This window comes from Anser anser, assembly GCF_964211835.1.
Source record: "Anser anser genome assembly, chromosome: 2".
Lineage (NCBI taxonomy): Eukaryota > Metazoa > Chordata > Aves > Anseriformes > Anatidae > Anser > Anser anser.
In genome coordinates, this window is record NC_139721.1 from 28,535,357 (window position 1) to 28,552,490 (window position 17,134).

At 36.4% G+C, this 17,134-nt stretch overlaps 1 protein-coding gene across 10 annotated transcripts in view; it reads right to left on the reverse strand.

The window, feature by feature from the left end:
- Positions 1 to 17,134, reverse strand: part of RALYL (RALY RNA binding protein like) — a 415,465-nt gene that overhangs the window by 29,759 nt on the left and 368,572 nt on the right. For 8 of the 10 annotated variants that reach the window (XM_083823402.1, XM_083823401.1, XM_083823399.1 and 5 more), the window contains 3 exons: positions 9,484 to 9,531; positions 5,926 to 6,089; positions 5,167 to 5,247 (listed from right to left, as the gene is read on the reverse strand). In XM_083823402.1, the coding sequence (XP_083679528.1) occupies positions 5,167 to 5,247; positions 5,926 to 6,089; positions 9,484 to 9,531 (293 nt within the window). The remainder of the gene's footprint in view (positions 1 to 5,166; positions 5,248 to 5,925; positions 6,090 to 9,483; positions 9,532 to 17,134) is intronic. The other 2 variants (XM_083823405.1, XM_083823398.1) reach the window with 1 other exon arrangement.

The following is a 17,134-nucleotide window of genomic DNA, read 5'->3' on the forward strand; positions in this document are numbered from 1 at the left end:
AGTAAACAGAGATTACTAAAGACAAGTTGTGAAGAACTTTAAGGTCTGAGTGGACACTAAGTTATCATTAGCCAGCAATGCACCTTTATGCCAAAGTAGGCCATTAATATCCTTGGATGCGCCAGCAGGAGTGTTGCCAGCAGGTTGAGGGAGGTGATCCTTCCCCTCCACTCACCACTGATAAGGCCACATTTGGAGTCCTGTGGCCAGTTCTGGGCTCCCCAGTGCAAGAGAAAATGAAGAAGGAGCCAGACTTTTCACAGTACTGCTGTACTGACAAAGACAATTGGCACAAATTAAAACACATGACATTCCCTCTACACAAAAAATCCTCCCCCCTTCTTTCCTTTTATTTTTATTTTTTAATTAATTAATTAATTAAATTAATTTTTATTTTTTTATTTAATTTGTGTAGTTTGTTAGTTTTGCTGTGGGAATGGTCAGACACCAGCAGAGGTTGTGGAGTCTCCATCCTTGGAGATCATCAAAAGTAATCTGGACATGGTCCTGAGCAACCTGCTGTAAGTGGCCCTGCTTGAGCAGGGGGTTTGGACCAGATGACCTTCAGAGGTCCCTTCCAACCTCAGACATTCTGTGATTCTGTGTTTCTGTGTCTCTGTGATTCTGTGGTATAGAGCTTGAGAATAATTGTAGAGTCTTTAAGCGCAGTGTTATAACACAGCCAAAATCTAAAGACTGTAAATACTGTACCTCAGGTGTCTTGCTTTGAGTATGGAAATTATCCATTAAACTTTAACTGATTTTCATTTAATTTTTTTTCAGACTGATCTCATGCAAGAAGTAGGTCATAAACATAAGAACAGAGATGCATATATTTAAAGTGTTTGCTCATCTGCTTTTTAGTTAAAGTACAGGAAAATAAAGGAGCTTACATTTGTTTCTATATGAGCAGATAAGCAATGGTCAGCAGATGACAAAAATGCATGTATTGAAAGGGAAAAATATATTGATGCAATTCCTCAAGCACTGACATCAGAATAGCTAAAAATCTTCAAACAACTGAAGAAAAAAATAACTAAACAAATAAAATTTGCTGATGACAGGAAATTGGAAGATATTTATTCAGAGTAAACTGGAATGGAAGAATGAATCAGGTGATTTTAAGGAATGCTACAGTAGAAAAAAGATGAAATTCAATTGCACTGAAAAAAATCTGCACTTGATTGACTAACAGTGGAACTCTTGCTCTTAACATGAAAACTCATCAGCTGAAAAAGACAGTAACAGAATTAACCTTAGGTATAATTGTAATCTCAGGTTGACAGTAGGCTATCATAAGGCACCCATGAAAAAGAAAATGCAATACTAGGATGTGTAAAACAATGTGTTTCTTAAGATTGGAAAATATCAATGCCATTGTAGACCTGGTGAGAGCTTATCTGGAATACAACATACAGACTGAAACACTGAATTCTAGCAGATATGTGGGGAGAAGGCCCATGAAGATGACCACAGGAATGGAAAACCTGTAATGTGACAGAACTTTGTGTGTTTGCCTGAGACAGAAGAACATGAAAGAATAAAACTTTTAAGCTAAGACAGTGTTGGCACAGCACATGGATATGAACAAATGAGAAAAAAATTTAAGCTGGAGGTGAGAAGAAACAGAAATAGAAAAACCTAAACCCCAACTGTCTTTAAGGTGAAGCTTAATTCGTTTGGAAAGGATTAGATGGTGTAGTTTCTTAAAAAAGCAAGGAAGTTACTTCAGTAACCCTTTCCAGTCCTCTGCTATAAATATAAGAGTTTTCTAGAATGCATCTTTCATTTAAACATCTTGCAGTAAAAGAGACAAGCTGCACCCAGGCCAAAGAGATTTAAAATTGAGGACAGTTATATTTTTAGAAATGAAAGTGCTCCTGTTGAATTACAGTAATATTTGTGAAACTTTTTTTTTTTTTGACATAAAAATTGATTCACCCACAAAGCATGATTCAGTTTTCTTTGGAAAGAAATGTCATATATTTTTATCTGAGCTCTTCAAGTTTAACATAAAATGCTTTATCATATAATATGACTTCAGATTTCATTGAAAAATGGGTTAGTTGATGAAGTTAAACATAAACTATAAAAGTCAAAATTAATTAATTTTAAGGAATAATTCAGCACATATTGTAACCTCTTCTGTATCTACTCCTTAATCTCATGCACAAAGATAATAAAAAAAAATAGATTATTGTTTTCCTCTTGTTTTCAGGTGCATAAAAAAAAAAGTGTGTACTCCAAGAGCATCAGTTTCTATGTTGTCAGAAAAAGTGAGCATTTTTTTGAGTGCTAACTATCTTCATCTGTTGCTTCATACCATTTATGTGAAAAACTACCACGTGTAGTTTCCACACCAGTGTGTTTTACTTTATGAGTTTCTTCTGATAATGTGAAAAGATTGATTTGTTTATTTTTTCTATTTTTGGAGTTAAAAAGAAAAGAAAATGTTGTCAACTAATCCTAGAACAAGCATAGATTCAAAAATGAAATCGAATCCTCCTAACTTATTTTGTGTTTTGGAAGCAAACTCAGCACACATATTGTCCCTTCTTGGTAGAAAAATAATTTACTGCACTGGCAGACATTATTTTCACAGATGTTCTTATCAGTGAAAAAGGCATTTTTGGTATTATACTTTTGTAAGATCTTTGTTGTGTATGGCAACAAACTTCTGTCTTTGGATTGCTGGTTTTCAGAAATAAGTCATTCTAATTCTGCTAATTTCACAGAGGGGTCCACTGTGCTCTGACATTTACTACTACATAAATGGGTTCATTTTCTGGATCCAGCTTGAGTGTGGAAAGCAGCTATGCCTATGAGATTGCTACTCAAATCTGAAAACTCTATTAAGGCATGTGATCTCACGAGAGTTTTGCTATTTGGGGGTGAAATCTTTCAAGCATATGCAACGCCATTTTGACATAGGAATGTGTCATTAAGTTGGATTTGGCCTTGAATGTCATTAAAGACAAAAATAGCTTCCTTCCCACAAACTACATTTATTCTTATTGAAGAGATCCTTTATGTATTTAGCAATAAATTACAATTAGAATCAACAGTGCATTAGTTCAAGGGGTTCATATTAGCACTGTAGAGTAAGAGGCAAAAAAATAAAACCTGCTTCATCCCACAATTCATTATAACAAACTTTTCCTATAAATGGCATACATTCTCTGCTTTCTAGTTTGAAGCCCCTCAGGGAATAGCTTGGTTATTTCTCCGATAAACGTCTTACAATAAGCTGATTACATTCTTGCCCAAGTCAACAAAATCCTGTTTCTACCTTTAAGATGGTTTGGTTGGACTTGACAAGCAGTGATATAATTCTATGGGGAAATCAAGCATGAAAGTCAGTATACTGTGAGCCTTACTTTTCTTTAAAAAAATAACACACAACAAAACAAAACAAAAACCAACCAATTTATTTTCAGGTGTGCTGCATGCAAAAAGAGTATTTTCTTTCATTTTGTCCAGCAAAATAAACGTTCTCTGCAGTTGTGTTCCAACTGCCATTGTAAAGAACTGAGGGTGAACTCATCAGGGGTCAAAATGAAGGCCCATGTTTTTAGTGATGCAACTTGCAGCTCTCCTTTCAGTGTTAAGACCCGGACACAAAGATGATCTTGTCACTTGGAGATGTAAGACTGACAAGATTCACATAACAACTGCATACACTAAAGGTTACTTTCACTGAGGCACAACACTGCCTGCTGGGATCTCCAAACTCCTGATTGCAGTCAACATCCGTCATGTTGCACAGGCAATGTCTGGGAGTTTTTACAGGAAGTAGCTTTGGGTACTCATACTTGCACTAAGGTTGAATCCTGCAATCTGCAGTAAACACTACTTAATCCCTGACATAGGACTATGAAATATTTTCTGAAATGCAGGATGAGTACTAAAGCAAATTTGATGATTATTCTCAGGAGCAGATATCTATACGTTAATGTAAAATGCTGTGTCACATTCATTACAATGAAAATCCAGATTTCTAGGTGAGACATTTCCGTGATATCTCTTGAGATACACTAAGGTCTTTGGCTCTCTAGAAGTATCCTGTAGTTATTCTTGTTCTAGACAACAAGGAAAAAATATATATAAAAAAAATCTGAAAATAATTCATCTTCTTTGAGACAAAGTTTGTTCAAAAAGCCCATTCTTATTAGACCACCCTTTAGTACAAGTAGTGAATTAAATGCATTGTTACTACTAACTTTTCATGCGGATAAAACATTGGTAAAAAATGAACAAAGGAGTTGTAATGAGTGAATCTATAACTGTATATACTTACTAAAGCTTTGATTCACTCTGGAAAAATCCAAAGACTCAAGGCGTGGAAAAGACTAGCAAAATAATTTAAATTTTATATCTACTAAAGTGAAGATCTTGAGTTGTATGCTTTCATTTAAATTGATATTAGGAATCATATTTCAGTATTTGAGGAATGAAAAAGAATGTAAATGAACAAGTGTATTCATTCAAGATGTGTATGAAAATGATCTAGACATATGTTCATTCTCCAGAGAACAAAGGAAGCGTTACCACTCACAGACAACCCCTTAGGGTGCGAGTGAGCTTTATAATACAACACCTAGATTTATGTTTTCCTGCATGCTAGGTATCAAAGCTCCCACTGTTGGTAACAGACATCTAGCTAGTTCATTCCCTAGAGACTTGTGTGTGATTCAACTGTCAAGACAACAGATCCTCTTTCCCCGAACGTCATCCCTTCCAAGAAGTGGCCTGAGCTCCCTGTTCCCAGTGTACAGCATCATCTTTTTCTCTTACTCTTTCTCTGCTTATCCATTCCTTCCATTCCTTCAGCCACATGCATATTTATTACACATTTTCTTTCAAGGTCTTCAATATCATCAGTTCATACAACAGAATCAAGAATAGATCCTAGTGGACTCACTAGAGTTCTGTTTTCTTTGTTAGATGCTAGTGTGTGAGATTTGGATAGGTTATTCATTCAGAGTATATAATTATCTCATCTTGATGCCATAATCATCCCCTTTTCCATAAAGGTGTACTGTTGGTGGATTCACTTTATGCTTGTGTGTAAAACAGCATGATACTTTGTTTGGTACTGTTTGGCCAGTTTGGTACTGTAAGTGCCTTATTGAAGTCCCTTCATTCTTTCTAATATCTGATCCCTACCTGATCTTTCTCTTCCTCTTCCAGTGACGCTTCCAAGGGCAGTATCACTCCACATAAGGGGCAGGGGAAGACAGGTGGGTGCTGAAAGATGCACGGAGAGGAAAATGAAGTTCCTGGGAGATACTACAGGGTGGGGAGGTAGGTGAGAATGTAGGAGGGAATACCTGCTGTTCAACAGCTCTTCTAAGGCCAACTTGCTAAGAAGGGGTTGAATAACCCCAAATTGTCAATCTTATTTTGCACTCCCTTGTAGAACAGGCAAATACATTTTGCCTTTTCTACCTTCAAAGGAAACACTGGCAAAAAAAAATACAACCCAACCTCCCTCCTTCCCCAGCCCCAGGCCACCCTCCACACATCTCATATGAGTGGAAACAACCCTCACATCTCAACAAAAAGCAGTGTGCCTCGGTCTGTCTATAACAAGATTATTAGCTTTGCTTTATGATCATCTGTTCACAAGACCTCATGGTGCATAAACAGTCAGGATTATAGGAGATCTTAAACAGGCTTCTTCTGAGGCCAAGTAAGCGAGGCCAAGGATCACAGGTTTTTGACAGGATTTCCTTTAAAAGTTACACCAATTTTTTCTTTGACTTGCAGGAAAGGTGGGGCACCTTTGGTAACTAAACAAGTTTTTCAAACTACATGCTAAGTCTAAGAAATAACTACAAAAGTGGTATATATTGGAAGCTGTCTGCTTGCAGAAATTAATATGATCACTGTGTCAATAAAATCCAACTCATATGAACAACTCACATTTGGATCCTGAGGAAGAAGCCCCACTTGAGGTGGATCGTGATGCTCCTTTCATGGAGAAAACCCCTTTGCCTCTGCGAGTTGTTGTCACAGCCACACGAGGACGCTTCAGTGGTATCACTGCACGGGGTGGGGGAGGGACACGGCCATGATAATCAAACAACCTAGAAAAGATGAAGTCAGCTGGACTCCATAAAACCTTCTGTGGTTTCATGTCATGGAAGCCTTGTCAATTAAATTTTCTTATTATCTTTGAGAAAATTACCCTTTAAGATCATAATCACTTTATATCACAGTCAAACTAGATTTCAAGGACCTATGCACATTAAGTGCTATATTCGTATTTTAGTCACAGCCCAGTGCATAGCTCAGATTTTGCATCATTTAAATGAAGGGTGCTCCATGGGACTCTGTTATTTGCCCTATGGAAAATCCATAACCTGCTTTCCACAGGTCCAAATCATTTCATCACGCACAACTAATAGCAGCACATTTTGTTGTAGTCACATTTCAGCTCCTTTATTACATGCATGGCTTGGATTCTACTTTTCTATCTATCTGCTGTCCTTATAGATTGAAAAATAAATGAACTTTTTGGAAGTTGACCATAACCATAAAGAAATATCCTGCAGTTTCTAATGACGGAACTGTATATCCATTAGAATTGACAGAAATGAAGGCCCATCATCTTCTCTTTATTGGATAATGAATTGATCTAGAATCACTGAAATACTAAAGCACAGCTAATAATAATAAAAAAGTTAGTTTTGTTCAAACCAAAACCACTGTAGTAAGTATGTATTCAGAGAATTACCACTACAGTCACTAGAAGATGCTCTATAACCAACATCAACTAGTGTTCCCAAGCAGAATGGGAACCCAATCCTGAAAACACAGTTATCAACAGCTGTTGATTAATCTGCACAGAAGAAAACAAAGGCAACAGAAAAAGCAATTAAATCTACAGATTTGTTTAGAACATGAAAGATGAACACAAATCAGGAGAAGAAATTTAGAACGTGAAGGTTTACAGTTCTGAAACTACAGTAGAGGGACAAGCAATATTCTCAGGAAATATCTTTTTTTCTGTTCACAGATTTATAACTATATGTTTAATATTCACATTTCTAAACACTGTCCCCCTACCGGGTGGATAGATACAATAGAAACATATTTGAAAACAGACGCATAAGAAACTCAGAGAGAGAAATTCTCTCTACCATACTGTCTAATAGCATATGGATCAGGAAGAAAAATCAAGTCTTCTAGCCCTTTTTCGGTCAAGTAAACACCTATTGTTTAAATCCTGTGAACCTTTCCGTTGTCTGTATCATAATCCTGCAGACAGTACAAAATCTCTTCTTTCACATAACTACTTACAACATGTCATAAAGGTTCTGTCTCTCCCATTGAACTTGAACTTCATGGCCTTGAATATTCTGACTAAATAAGCAGTTTCTAGCTATTGCAAGCATAACTAAAAAATTCTGTTTGAATATGAACACTTTTTTTTTTTTAATTTTTGAAGAAATATTATGGTTTGTTGTCACTCATATTTTTTATTATATTGGATCAGGTTGGTCACAGTTTCCCGTTTGACATGAATGGAACAAAATATTTCAGAAGAAATGTAAGTTGATTTATATATATTTTTAATATGATTTTCTTTCTAGCTTTCAATAGTTTGTGTTTAGATAATGCAGTGCAATGAAAAACTGTTTCCTTTTTGAAATGTGAAAAAGGACTGTTATCTAGTATTGCTATTTTGACTTTTATTTTGAAATTATGCAAAGCTTTTGGTCTTGGCATTTTATTGCATGAAGTTCTACATATTTCAATGATATGCTCTCTTTAAAAAGATCCTTTTATCAGTTTTGAAGTACATTGCCTGCTCTTGTGCTTGTAATATGAGAAAAAGATTAACAGAAATGCTCATTTCTTGATGGGGAGCATGCCTACATGAAACATGGGGAGGAACTCTTTATCAGAGAGTGTAGTGACAGGATGAGGGGTAACAGTTTTAAATTTAAAAAGTGTAGGTTTAGACTAGTTGTGGATGCCCCCTCCCTGGAATTAAAGTTCATGTTGGACAGGGTTTTGAGTAACCAGGAAATGTTTCTGCCAATGGCCAGGGGATTGGAACTAGAGGCTTTTTAATGGCCCTTCCGACCCAAACCACTCTGTGATTCGATTCTGTGATTCTGTGATTCTGTGATTCTGTGATTCAGTTCAAAAATTATACTTTGTCTCAATAATCACTGATATGCATACAAAATGCCTGTTCTCCCCCCACCTTCTAAATTGTGCAGTCCTGATCTTGTCTGTCTTCATACAGATTTTATTTCACAACAGTAACCAGGTTTGCCACCCTTTTCTGACCTAAAGTACCTGGAAATCCACTGATAAAATTCAGAGAAGCAACCTTGGGGAAAGTAAACACAAGCCTGTGGAAGTTAACTTCCTTTGGGAGAGGAGCTACTCCTGCTGTCAAGGCTGGACTCAGCAGGATTAAATGGAGTTAATTGCTTTTACTCCATGTGTAAAAGAAAACCAGCTCACTCTGTTTAGCTCTGTCCAAGGTGAGCATAGCTATTTATACAAGAAAATGAATCAAGTGGCTTGAATTAAAATAAATCCCAGAAAACAAACAAACAAACAAAAAATATATTGTTTCTGTACTTTTTCTACCATGTTTCTAAGGAGAAAGGTACGTAGCACACGACAACTTAATTTGGTGTAAAGGGTGTAAACCTCTACTCTGCTGTTGTCTGCTGCAACATGTAAAAGAAATCTCAGATTTCAGGTTGGTGGAGCAATGTTGTGTTGTCCTCCAACTCATTTGGCCTATGCTAAACCAGGCTACTGTAATGCAGAGATGCAACATTGCTGGATCAGGAGTTGGTTATCTGTGGCCATGCATGTTAAACCTTTGTTTTGGTGATTCTGCTATATCTGAATGAATAATATTTCTACAGCGCCGAGCTAGGCTGTGTGAACACACTCAAAGCACGAGTCTCCAACTGCTCAGGTATCCACACTCCCTTTCCTCCTATGGAAATATACATGCTGTTCAACTTGTGTTCTGACTACCCTCAAGGTCCTCCTAGACTTCTAAACATTCTTGGATGATGCTTGAAAAAACACATATTTCAGGAGACAGTCTACATCTTTTCATACACATGGATGAAAGAAAAGACATGAGCATCAATACTGACAAATTTTACAGCTGTTATATGCTCCAGAGAAAGTAAGCCTGGAAGAATTCTGTAGGAAGAAACAGTAAGCAATTAAGCTACCATTAATTTTTTTCAGCACAGAAAATGCCCCAGAATCTCTCAGAGAAAGCTAATAACAAAAGAACTGTTTAATGAGCAGACTTTGGGTGGTAATCTTCTCTGTTTGTGATATATTCAGATAATCCTCTTCTGATACACAATAGAAATGATGAAATGAATAATCTGTAAAATCAAAACAGACCTACCTAACCAAATGATGTGATTACATTATAAACAAACAATAGAAATGGTGTAGGATGTACAAAAATATAACCACACATACCTATTGTAGAAATCATCTCTGTAGTAATCATAGTCAAAGACATAACCCCTGTGGAAAAACATAGAAAAACAAGAATGAACTGACTTATAGAAAAATATGCATTGGTTAAAACATTTGTGGTAATGGCCTAATCTCACATTCCAAGTCATTTTTCAAAGTCCTTTCACTTTTCCTCAACCAAACACTGCATTATGTTTGCCAATGCTGTTGTCTATGTAGTAAATTTGGAAATGGGAAATTTCCAAATTCCAATGGAATTTGGAAATGTCTAGGGCAAGCAGAATAGTGAAAACAGTATATAGAAAGGATTTAACACAGCACAAAGCTCTGTAATTAGAGGATCATTATAGTGTAATTTTCTGAGTGATCAAATGAAGTGAGCACTCTAATACTGAAGCCCTCTTTTTTGCTGGGCTAACTTAGCATAGTCAGTGGTGTAGGAAGATTGCTAAATATGTGAAAGATTGGTAAGAGTGAGTAGGCAAGGACAGAGATTAAACAATGAATTTGATTCATGAAAACCATTAAAATGGTTGGACTACTGATCCTTGAGTTCACCAAATCTTTCATCTGTGAAGATTTAAACAGTTATAAAAAGAAAAGGAAAAAAGTTAGGAAAATGAATGATGCAAGCAAAAAGTATTAGAGACACCTTTCCTCATGTTCAGAAGGGAATACACATACCAGTCTGGGTAAAAAAGGCACCTTCAAGGTAAACAGATATAAGTAGGAAATTGGAAAAGTCCAGAGGAAACCTTTTTTTTTTTTTTTTAACATTGTCAATTGCAAAGTTGATCCTGCATTGTTCTTCCTATGTTTGCATTCCATTATTCACTTTCTCCCTTTATGGTAAAGAAATAGCAATGAAGTCTATCTCACACAACCAAAAAGAGAATTAAAAATAAATGGTCTGCACTGAAAAGTCACAAGGGATTTGTACTTTGCCTGATTAAGGAGTAGGAAGAGAAACCATGTTTTTCACTTGCTTGAGTAAGACAATTATGAATATTAAGGCATGAGAGGCATGAAGAAAGAAAATATCACAAAAAAGGACAAAATTTAAATAAGAAAGAAAAGTAGAAAGGAGAGAGGAAGGAAGGAAAAAGCAGAGAGGAAAACATTCACTGAAAATAAAGGGAGGTGAATGGTGGTAGCTACATATTAACAAAGTGTGTCTTCAACTGGAATGGACTTCTGGTTAATTTCTGCTCTTCAATATTGAACAAGATGTCTTCAACTTTTTTGTTGTTGTTGTTCTTTAGTACACAATTTAAAGTATAGGTCAAGAATTCTGAAGTTCTTTGGGTTTATTTTCCCTCATAACATAAAGTTTCTTTCCCCTTTCATTCCCTTTGCTATGTCTCAGAGGCTGACTGCTTAAAAAGGGAAAAAAATGGTTTTCAGGCTTAAATTACCTCAGTTATTATTTCATCTTGGGGTTGCCTTGTCTGAAACTCAAAAAAACACCCACCAAAGGAGCAAGATATGAGGGGCAATTTCCACCTCCACCTTGGATGCATGTGCCCAAGCCTCTAATGATAGGGTAAGTCATGCTGTCTACCCACATAATGCTGGACCAGCACTGAAGATCATCACACTCATCAGATGAGAAGATGACTGTAGTCCTGTCAGTAAATTATTTGAGAAAGAAAAACTCTACATGAATTTTACATGAATTACTCACTAAATAAAACAGCCTTGGGAGACTAGAACATAGAAGGTAAGCTGAATGTGGTGAAGAAACCAAAATAACATTAAGTAATAGTTTTTAGATCTTCTATAACAATCACATTTCTGTATTTTACCTTAAAACAACTGTAGCAAAATTTTCCCTAAACTATGCAACAATTCTTATTTTGTCTTTCACTCCACAGCCTGTTCACATGGAACTAAGAGGTAGTAAAGCTACGATTTTATTTACGTCTATTCACAGTTTGCTAATGCTTTTCTTTAGCTGCAATTCCTGTACTTAATATTCAGTTTGTATTTTTAAGTAGAAGAAGACAGACAGCTTGAAGAAAAAAGATTAAATTTAAAAGGCATGTCACATGAAACCTTTCACCTGGAGTGACATTAATTTTATTTGCATAAAGATGAAATAAATTCAAATTTTCAAGGTTAAAGACCATGAAGCCAATGAACAATAATTCTCTTACCAACTGATGTAAGGTTGAAGGGCAGCTATACTTTTCTGTGGAAACTCAGCCCTGGGCGGTAGGACAGAATAAGGCTGGCCTTTCACTTGGCTTTTGTAGTATTACATTTTTCATATGCAAAATACCATGACAGAGAAGTTTCAAAGTCTCACATTCCTGGGAACAGTGGCACTGGAGGGACATGGCAGGGTGGGAGGTCTCAGGCAGAGATCTAAGTGGGCTAGGAAAAAAGTCAATAGGCTTGAGAGGGGGTTGAGTGATTGGGGGAAGTTTTCACAGATGAGAGTAGATAGTAGAAATTTTGGATGCTGTTGTCTGGGTATTTTCATTAGAGAAGATGCAGGAAGGAGTTTCTGGTATGGTAACCAAATGTTTCTCTCCTTCCTTACCTCCTCCTCACACTCTGCCCTTGAGGAGATCCTGTCACACAGTATTCCTCATGTACAGTATTTTTATATAGAAAAATGTGGCTTAGCACATTTTATTTTTTAATTTAGTGTAAAATTTGAAATAATACTTCTCTTTTAAGAGAAGCAGTTTTGCACATCAATCAGCCCCTAAGAATTTTGTTCTTTTGTCCTGTTCCCTGTTCAGGTAACTTCTGCCTTGAAAATCAACCGCTTTATGTTCTTTCAGCTTTATCAGTGACAATTTCAACCCATCATTCTCCAAATGGTCTAATGTTATCTGTGGGACCAGAAAAAAAGTAGCACTTTTTGGAATTTGATTATCACATGGCAATGTAATCTATGAATTTTTGCAAACTTTCATGGGTTGCCTATATCCATTGCCTTCTAAAAATATTTCATTGCTTCACAAGCATCTGATACTGTTATTACATTTGCCCAGAGACATGTTGCTTATTAACATTCATTGTGTGATAAAAACTTTTAAAGGCTGCAACAAATGTGGAAGAGGAGGATTACGATTATGTTTTTATTTTTCATGTGGAGAAACCCCAGCAGTTTTCATTAAGTGTTTTACAGGAGAAGCTATCTAAATGACTGTAATACAGATGTTGCCCCTAACTTTAAAGTTAAGCTGCTCTGCATTTTTGTATGGTTTATTTCAGTAGCATCTATTGCTACTAAGATAAGAAGTAACTGTAGGTTACTGAATGTTGCATGGCAGTAAATCTCTGAAATGAGCATACCCATGTCTTCAGCTGCAGCAAACATTACCCAATTTGTTTATCCTATTCATCTTTCTGCCAAAAAATTAGTACCCTGTGATTGGGATATGAAATTCAAACATACTGTGGCTTATAACAGTGTGACCTGCTAGCCCAGTTAACAGGCTAACAGGTGTTGGTTTCATTCCTTTTCTACTCTGAGTTTATTGTAAGTGAAATCTTCTTCACAATTCAAGGAGTTCCTGCTGATTAAATTCCATGTCCCACAACATGGGTGTGGGGACTCTAGTAGGAGGTGGGAAGGGATTTTCTGCTTTCCCCACAGGTCACTCAGGAACTCTTTGCATTGGCAAAAGGCATTTCTGTGTGGAAATGCTGTTCATGTGGAGCAGAAGAGAGCCAGTTCTGCACACAAAGTGACTCCTTATCTGGGACCACTGGCAAAGTAGTGGCACCAGCTTCTTCACCCTCAAGGTCAGGATAGCAGATGTGAATGGACTACCGTGAACTCTCAAGAGAGCAAAGGGTTCATTTCTTTCTTTCCCTTTCTCATTAGTTCTCTTAAAGAAAGGTGACTGAATTGGTCTTGGAGATAAGACATTTATCCTTCTATGCTATCCATTAGAATGATGGAAGGAGAATAGCACTGTAGAACCTTGTCTGTAAGTGCTTGTCCTTATGGAATAAGACAGGTAAAGGAGGGTAGGTCTAAAGCTTTGGAAAATCTTGTTGTGGATCCTTGATTATACTCATGGTCTAGATCTGTTTCTCCCTCTCTGAAACTTTACCTGCAGAAGTGGCAGCACAGGCAATGCAGCAGCAGTGTTAACTGGGATTAAGTATCCTTTGCTTTGACTGCTGGGTTAACAGCCCATGGATACAAGACATCATGTGAAACTGTTAGAGGTCTGGGGTTTTATAAAGGCAACTCCTAGTGCTCTTCATTGTGAAGCAGTTGTCTTGCAAGTGTACTGTAAAGGCTGTGAGCCAGAGACAAAGAAAAGAATCCCAAATGGATGACCTAGAAGAAATAAATCTCTTCTGATTTTCAAACCAATATCAATGTCCTTTTATCTATTTTTTTTAAGTTGAATGATGATGCTTCACTTGTAATAATATGCTGAAGAAATTACACTGTGAAAGCAACTAGTACATCTCTCTATGTACAGCTGTAATTATTTGCACTTACGTATGCCAAGGGACAGACATAAGCTTTGGTCAGTGCTGTGGTATAAAAAATGAAGCAGAAAATTAGCACAGATAATCACGGGCACTGAGATCAAGGTGACTGCAGGGCTTTTAACCTCTTGAGAGTAATTCCTTAGCAACCCACCAACCTGCGTTACGGAGGCTGCAGGAAATCACTCGTGCAGTGTGGAATACCAAACACTCAGCAAGTTGGAAGCAGAGAAAGGTTTAAACGAGCCTGTGAACTGGTGGAGTCAGCAGTTTCATAATGGCGCTGTAAACAGTCAGATTACTTACCCACAAACATGACACCTCTGCAGCTTTAGCAGCAGACCTGTGTGCATGCTGCTACTATTAAGGCAGAAGACAGTAAGGCATCCTAATGGTCACACTGAGGCAAGAAAAACTCATCAATAAAATGTGTTTCTGTTAAGCAAAAGTCATAGTTGCTTTTTCTGACCCAGTATCAACAAGACAATCTTGTACAAGTTGTCCCTTTTAGCTTCATCTCACTTAACTATTAGCCTGCTTTAAATTCAGTGTGCCTGAAGAATAAAGCATTCCCCAAAGACCAGATTTTCAGAGCTATAATGCTGTATACATTCAACTGTCCTACGCACACCTGCAGGTGCACATGTCAGTTAGGCAAATGCAAAATTATGCTTTTGCATCTCTGAAATAAACTTCTAGACGTTATATCTTTATTTGATGATATTGTATATTGAAAATATATTGTCACAGTATAACCTTTCTTGCATTCTTTGTTGTATGCCCACGGTAGATGTTTACAAACTAACAGTCACACCCTGTTTTAATCTACTTTGCTCCCAGCACTAGTTAGTGTAACTAACTGCAGTGAAGTTATTCTGCTTTTAGAAGAGTTAATGCAGAACAGCAGAAAGAGCTTATGCGATTTTCATGGCAACAAGATATTTTGTCTTGCATGTGAGTCACCCTTAGCTAATATCACTTTTTCTTTCCACAGGTACAGAGATTTATTTGTAAATCATAAATGTTGACAAACCAGGCATAATATATCTTAATTCAATTGACAGTACTATCACCATTTCCACTGTCAATTGCTTCTCTGTTGTCAGGGCTGGACAAAAATATTAAATACAAAAGCAATATTCCTTCAATCAAATTCTTTTTAGGAGACACATATCAATGTAATGGTTGAAACTAGTATTCCAGTCACTTGTAAAATCATTTCTCTTATCATGTAAAAAGAGTGTTAGAAATTGCTCCTGTTGAGTGCAAAAGTGAATCAGTCTAAACTGGCATGATATTAAAAAAAAAAAAAAGAGTTGAAGAGGGCATAACTAGATGATTTGGGGAATAAGCAATGGGAAATGAAAGTTTTCCTGTTAGAAAATCAGTCAGATGATAATGACTTCAGTGAGTTATTGAAAAAAAAAGCAGAGACTTCAGGCCACTTTTCAGTGGATGGTTACCCACATTCCCCAAAGAATTTAATTTATGTTAATTAACATGTTAATTGATAAACTCACTAAGATTCCAAAGCTAGGGGAATGTGTGGGCTGAATCCCACCTTTAATTTATAAATAATCCAATCTTAATTTTAGTTAAGGCTGAAGATGCTGGTAGAATTGAAAGGACATTTTGTTTTGCAGTTTAGGCTGTATATTCTGCAGAGAAAGACAATAGCCTCCAGAGTCTGCCTGTTGCTGACAAATTTTGTCAGTGATTCCTTCAGCTAACAAATTCTTGTAGGTTTACAGGAAAAAAAAAAAAAGAAAAAAAAAAAGAGGAAGCCAGAGGAGGACATTCATTTCCATATTGCAGTTATAATGGCAAATATGTATGGTTAAAAAAAAATAAAAAAATACCACCTTAACCCCTAAACACTTGTCCCAAAATGCCAAATAACTGGATATAACCTACTATTAGGATATTTTGATTACAGATCAATCTTCACAATAGTTTTGTAAAGATAAGTTAATAAAATATTATTCTTATCCTGTATGTTCATTCAATTAATAAGTGCAAGATAGTATCTATTTTCTTTTGATGTTGTTTTGGATTTTTTGTTTATTTATTTACTTTTCTGAGGTGGGAAGATGTTGAATCAGATATTAAAAAGTACAGAAAGGAATGTAGTACTGTAAATGGAGATTATTATTATTATTATTATTTTTCTGTAAAACTGAAAAGCTTTTGGGAAATCTTAGTCCAAAGAGGTACATTTTGCCCAAGCAAGACTTGTGTACATAAAGTAGTTTGGCTAACACACAGTACTTCATTTCCTGTACCCATCAAAGCACTAGGCAGAATTTATCTGCAATATTATTAGGCTGTATTTTTTTCATCTTCAGATACCTCCCTTCTTTATGCTTGTCCTCTCTCCCCCAAACCATTTTCCCAATTAAATGTTTTTTGGGGAAATTTCTGTATTCACTCTCCAACCTGAATTTGAAGCAAAACCTGGGCAAATGTTCAAAACAGCCCATGCACTATCAAGTACCTTAGACATTTCCCTGTAAAGGATTAAGGGAAGCTTGTGAAGCATGTGATAGTGAAGACATCAAGATTAATATTCAGACTCTGGAGATCATCTGGTCTGGGAGTGATTTATGGCAGCCAAATAGCATGAGTGATACCAGGAGTTCAAGGTGAAATTTAGCCCAAACAGTTTTCTGTATGACTAAATGCTCAGTATTGCTCCTAAAAAAACCTACTTCTTGTGCCTGCAGGGACAGTCCATACTTAACATTGTTAGCCTGATGCTTTTTAGAAACAAAATACTGCATTGTAGCTTTTCTACAGAAAGAAACCTGAATAAATCTACTTAATGTTTCCCTGTCCTTTCTCCTCCGGCTGTTAAACTATTTTCTGTCATCTAAAGTAATCTCCAATTACTTATGTTTCTCATGGGAACATATTATACTAAGGTAATGAAAAAGCTTTCCAGTGTCAAGTGGCTGAACCATTTCCCAAGGTGTCCTTTAATTGTATAGATTGACTAGGAAATTCTTGATGCCCATATGTTTTTCTTTTCTTCTCTTTTTTTCTTTTTCCTAGTACAAGAATAATGAGTCTTGCTTCTTAAAAATGCATTTTAAATTCAGTGTATTCAAGGTACTACTGTCAAACCATGCACATGTGATTGATTATCCAATTTATTAGCAATATTGTATACATTGCAGGAGTGTCA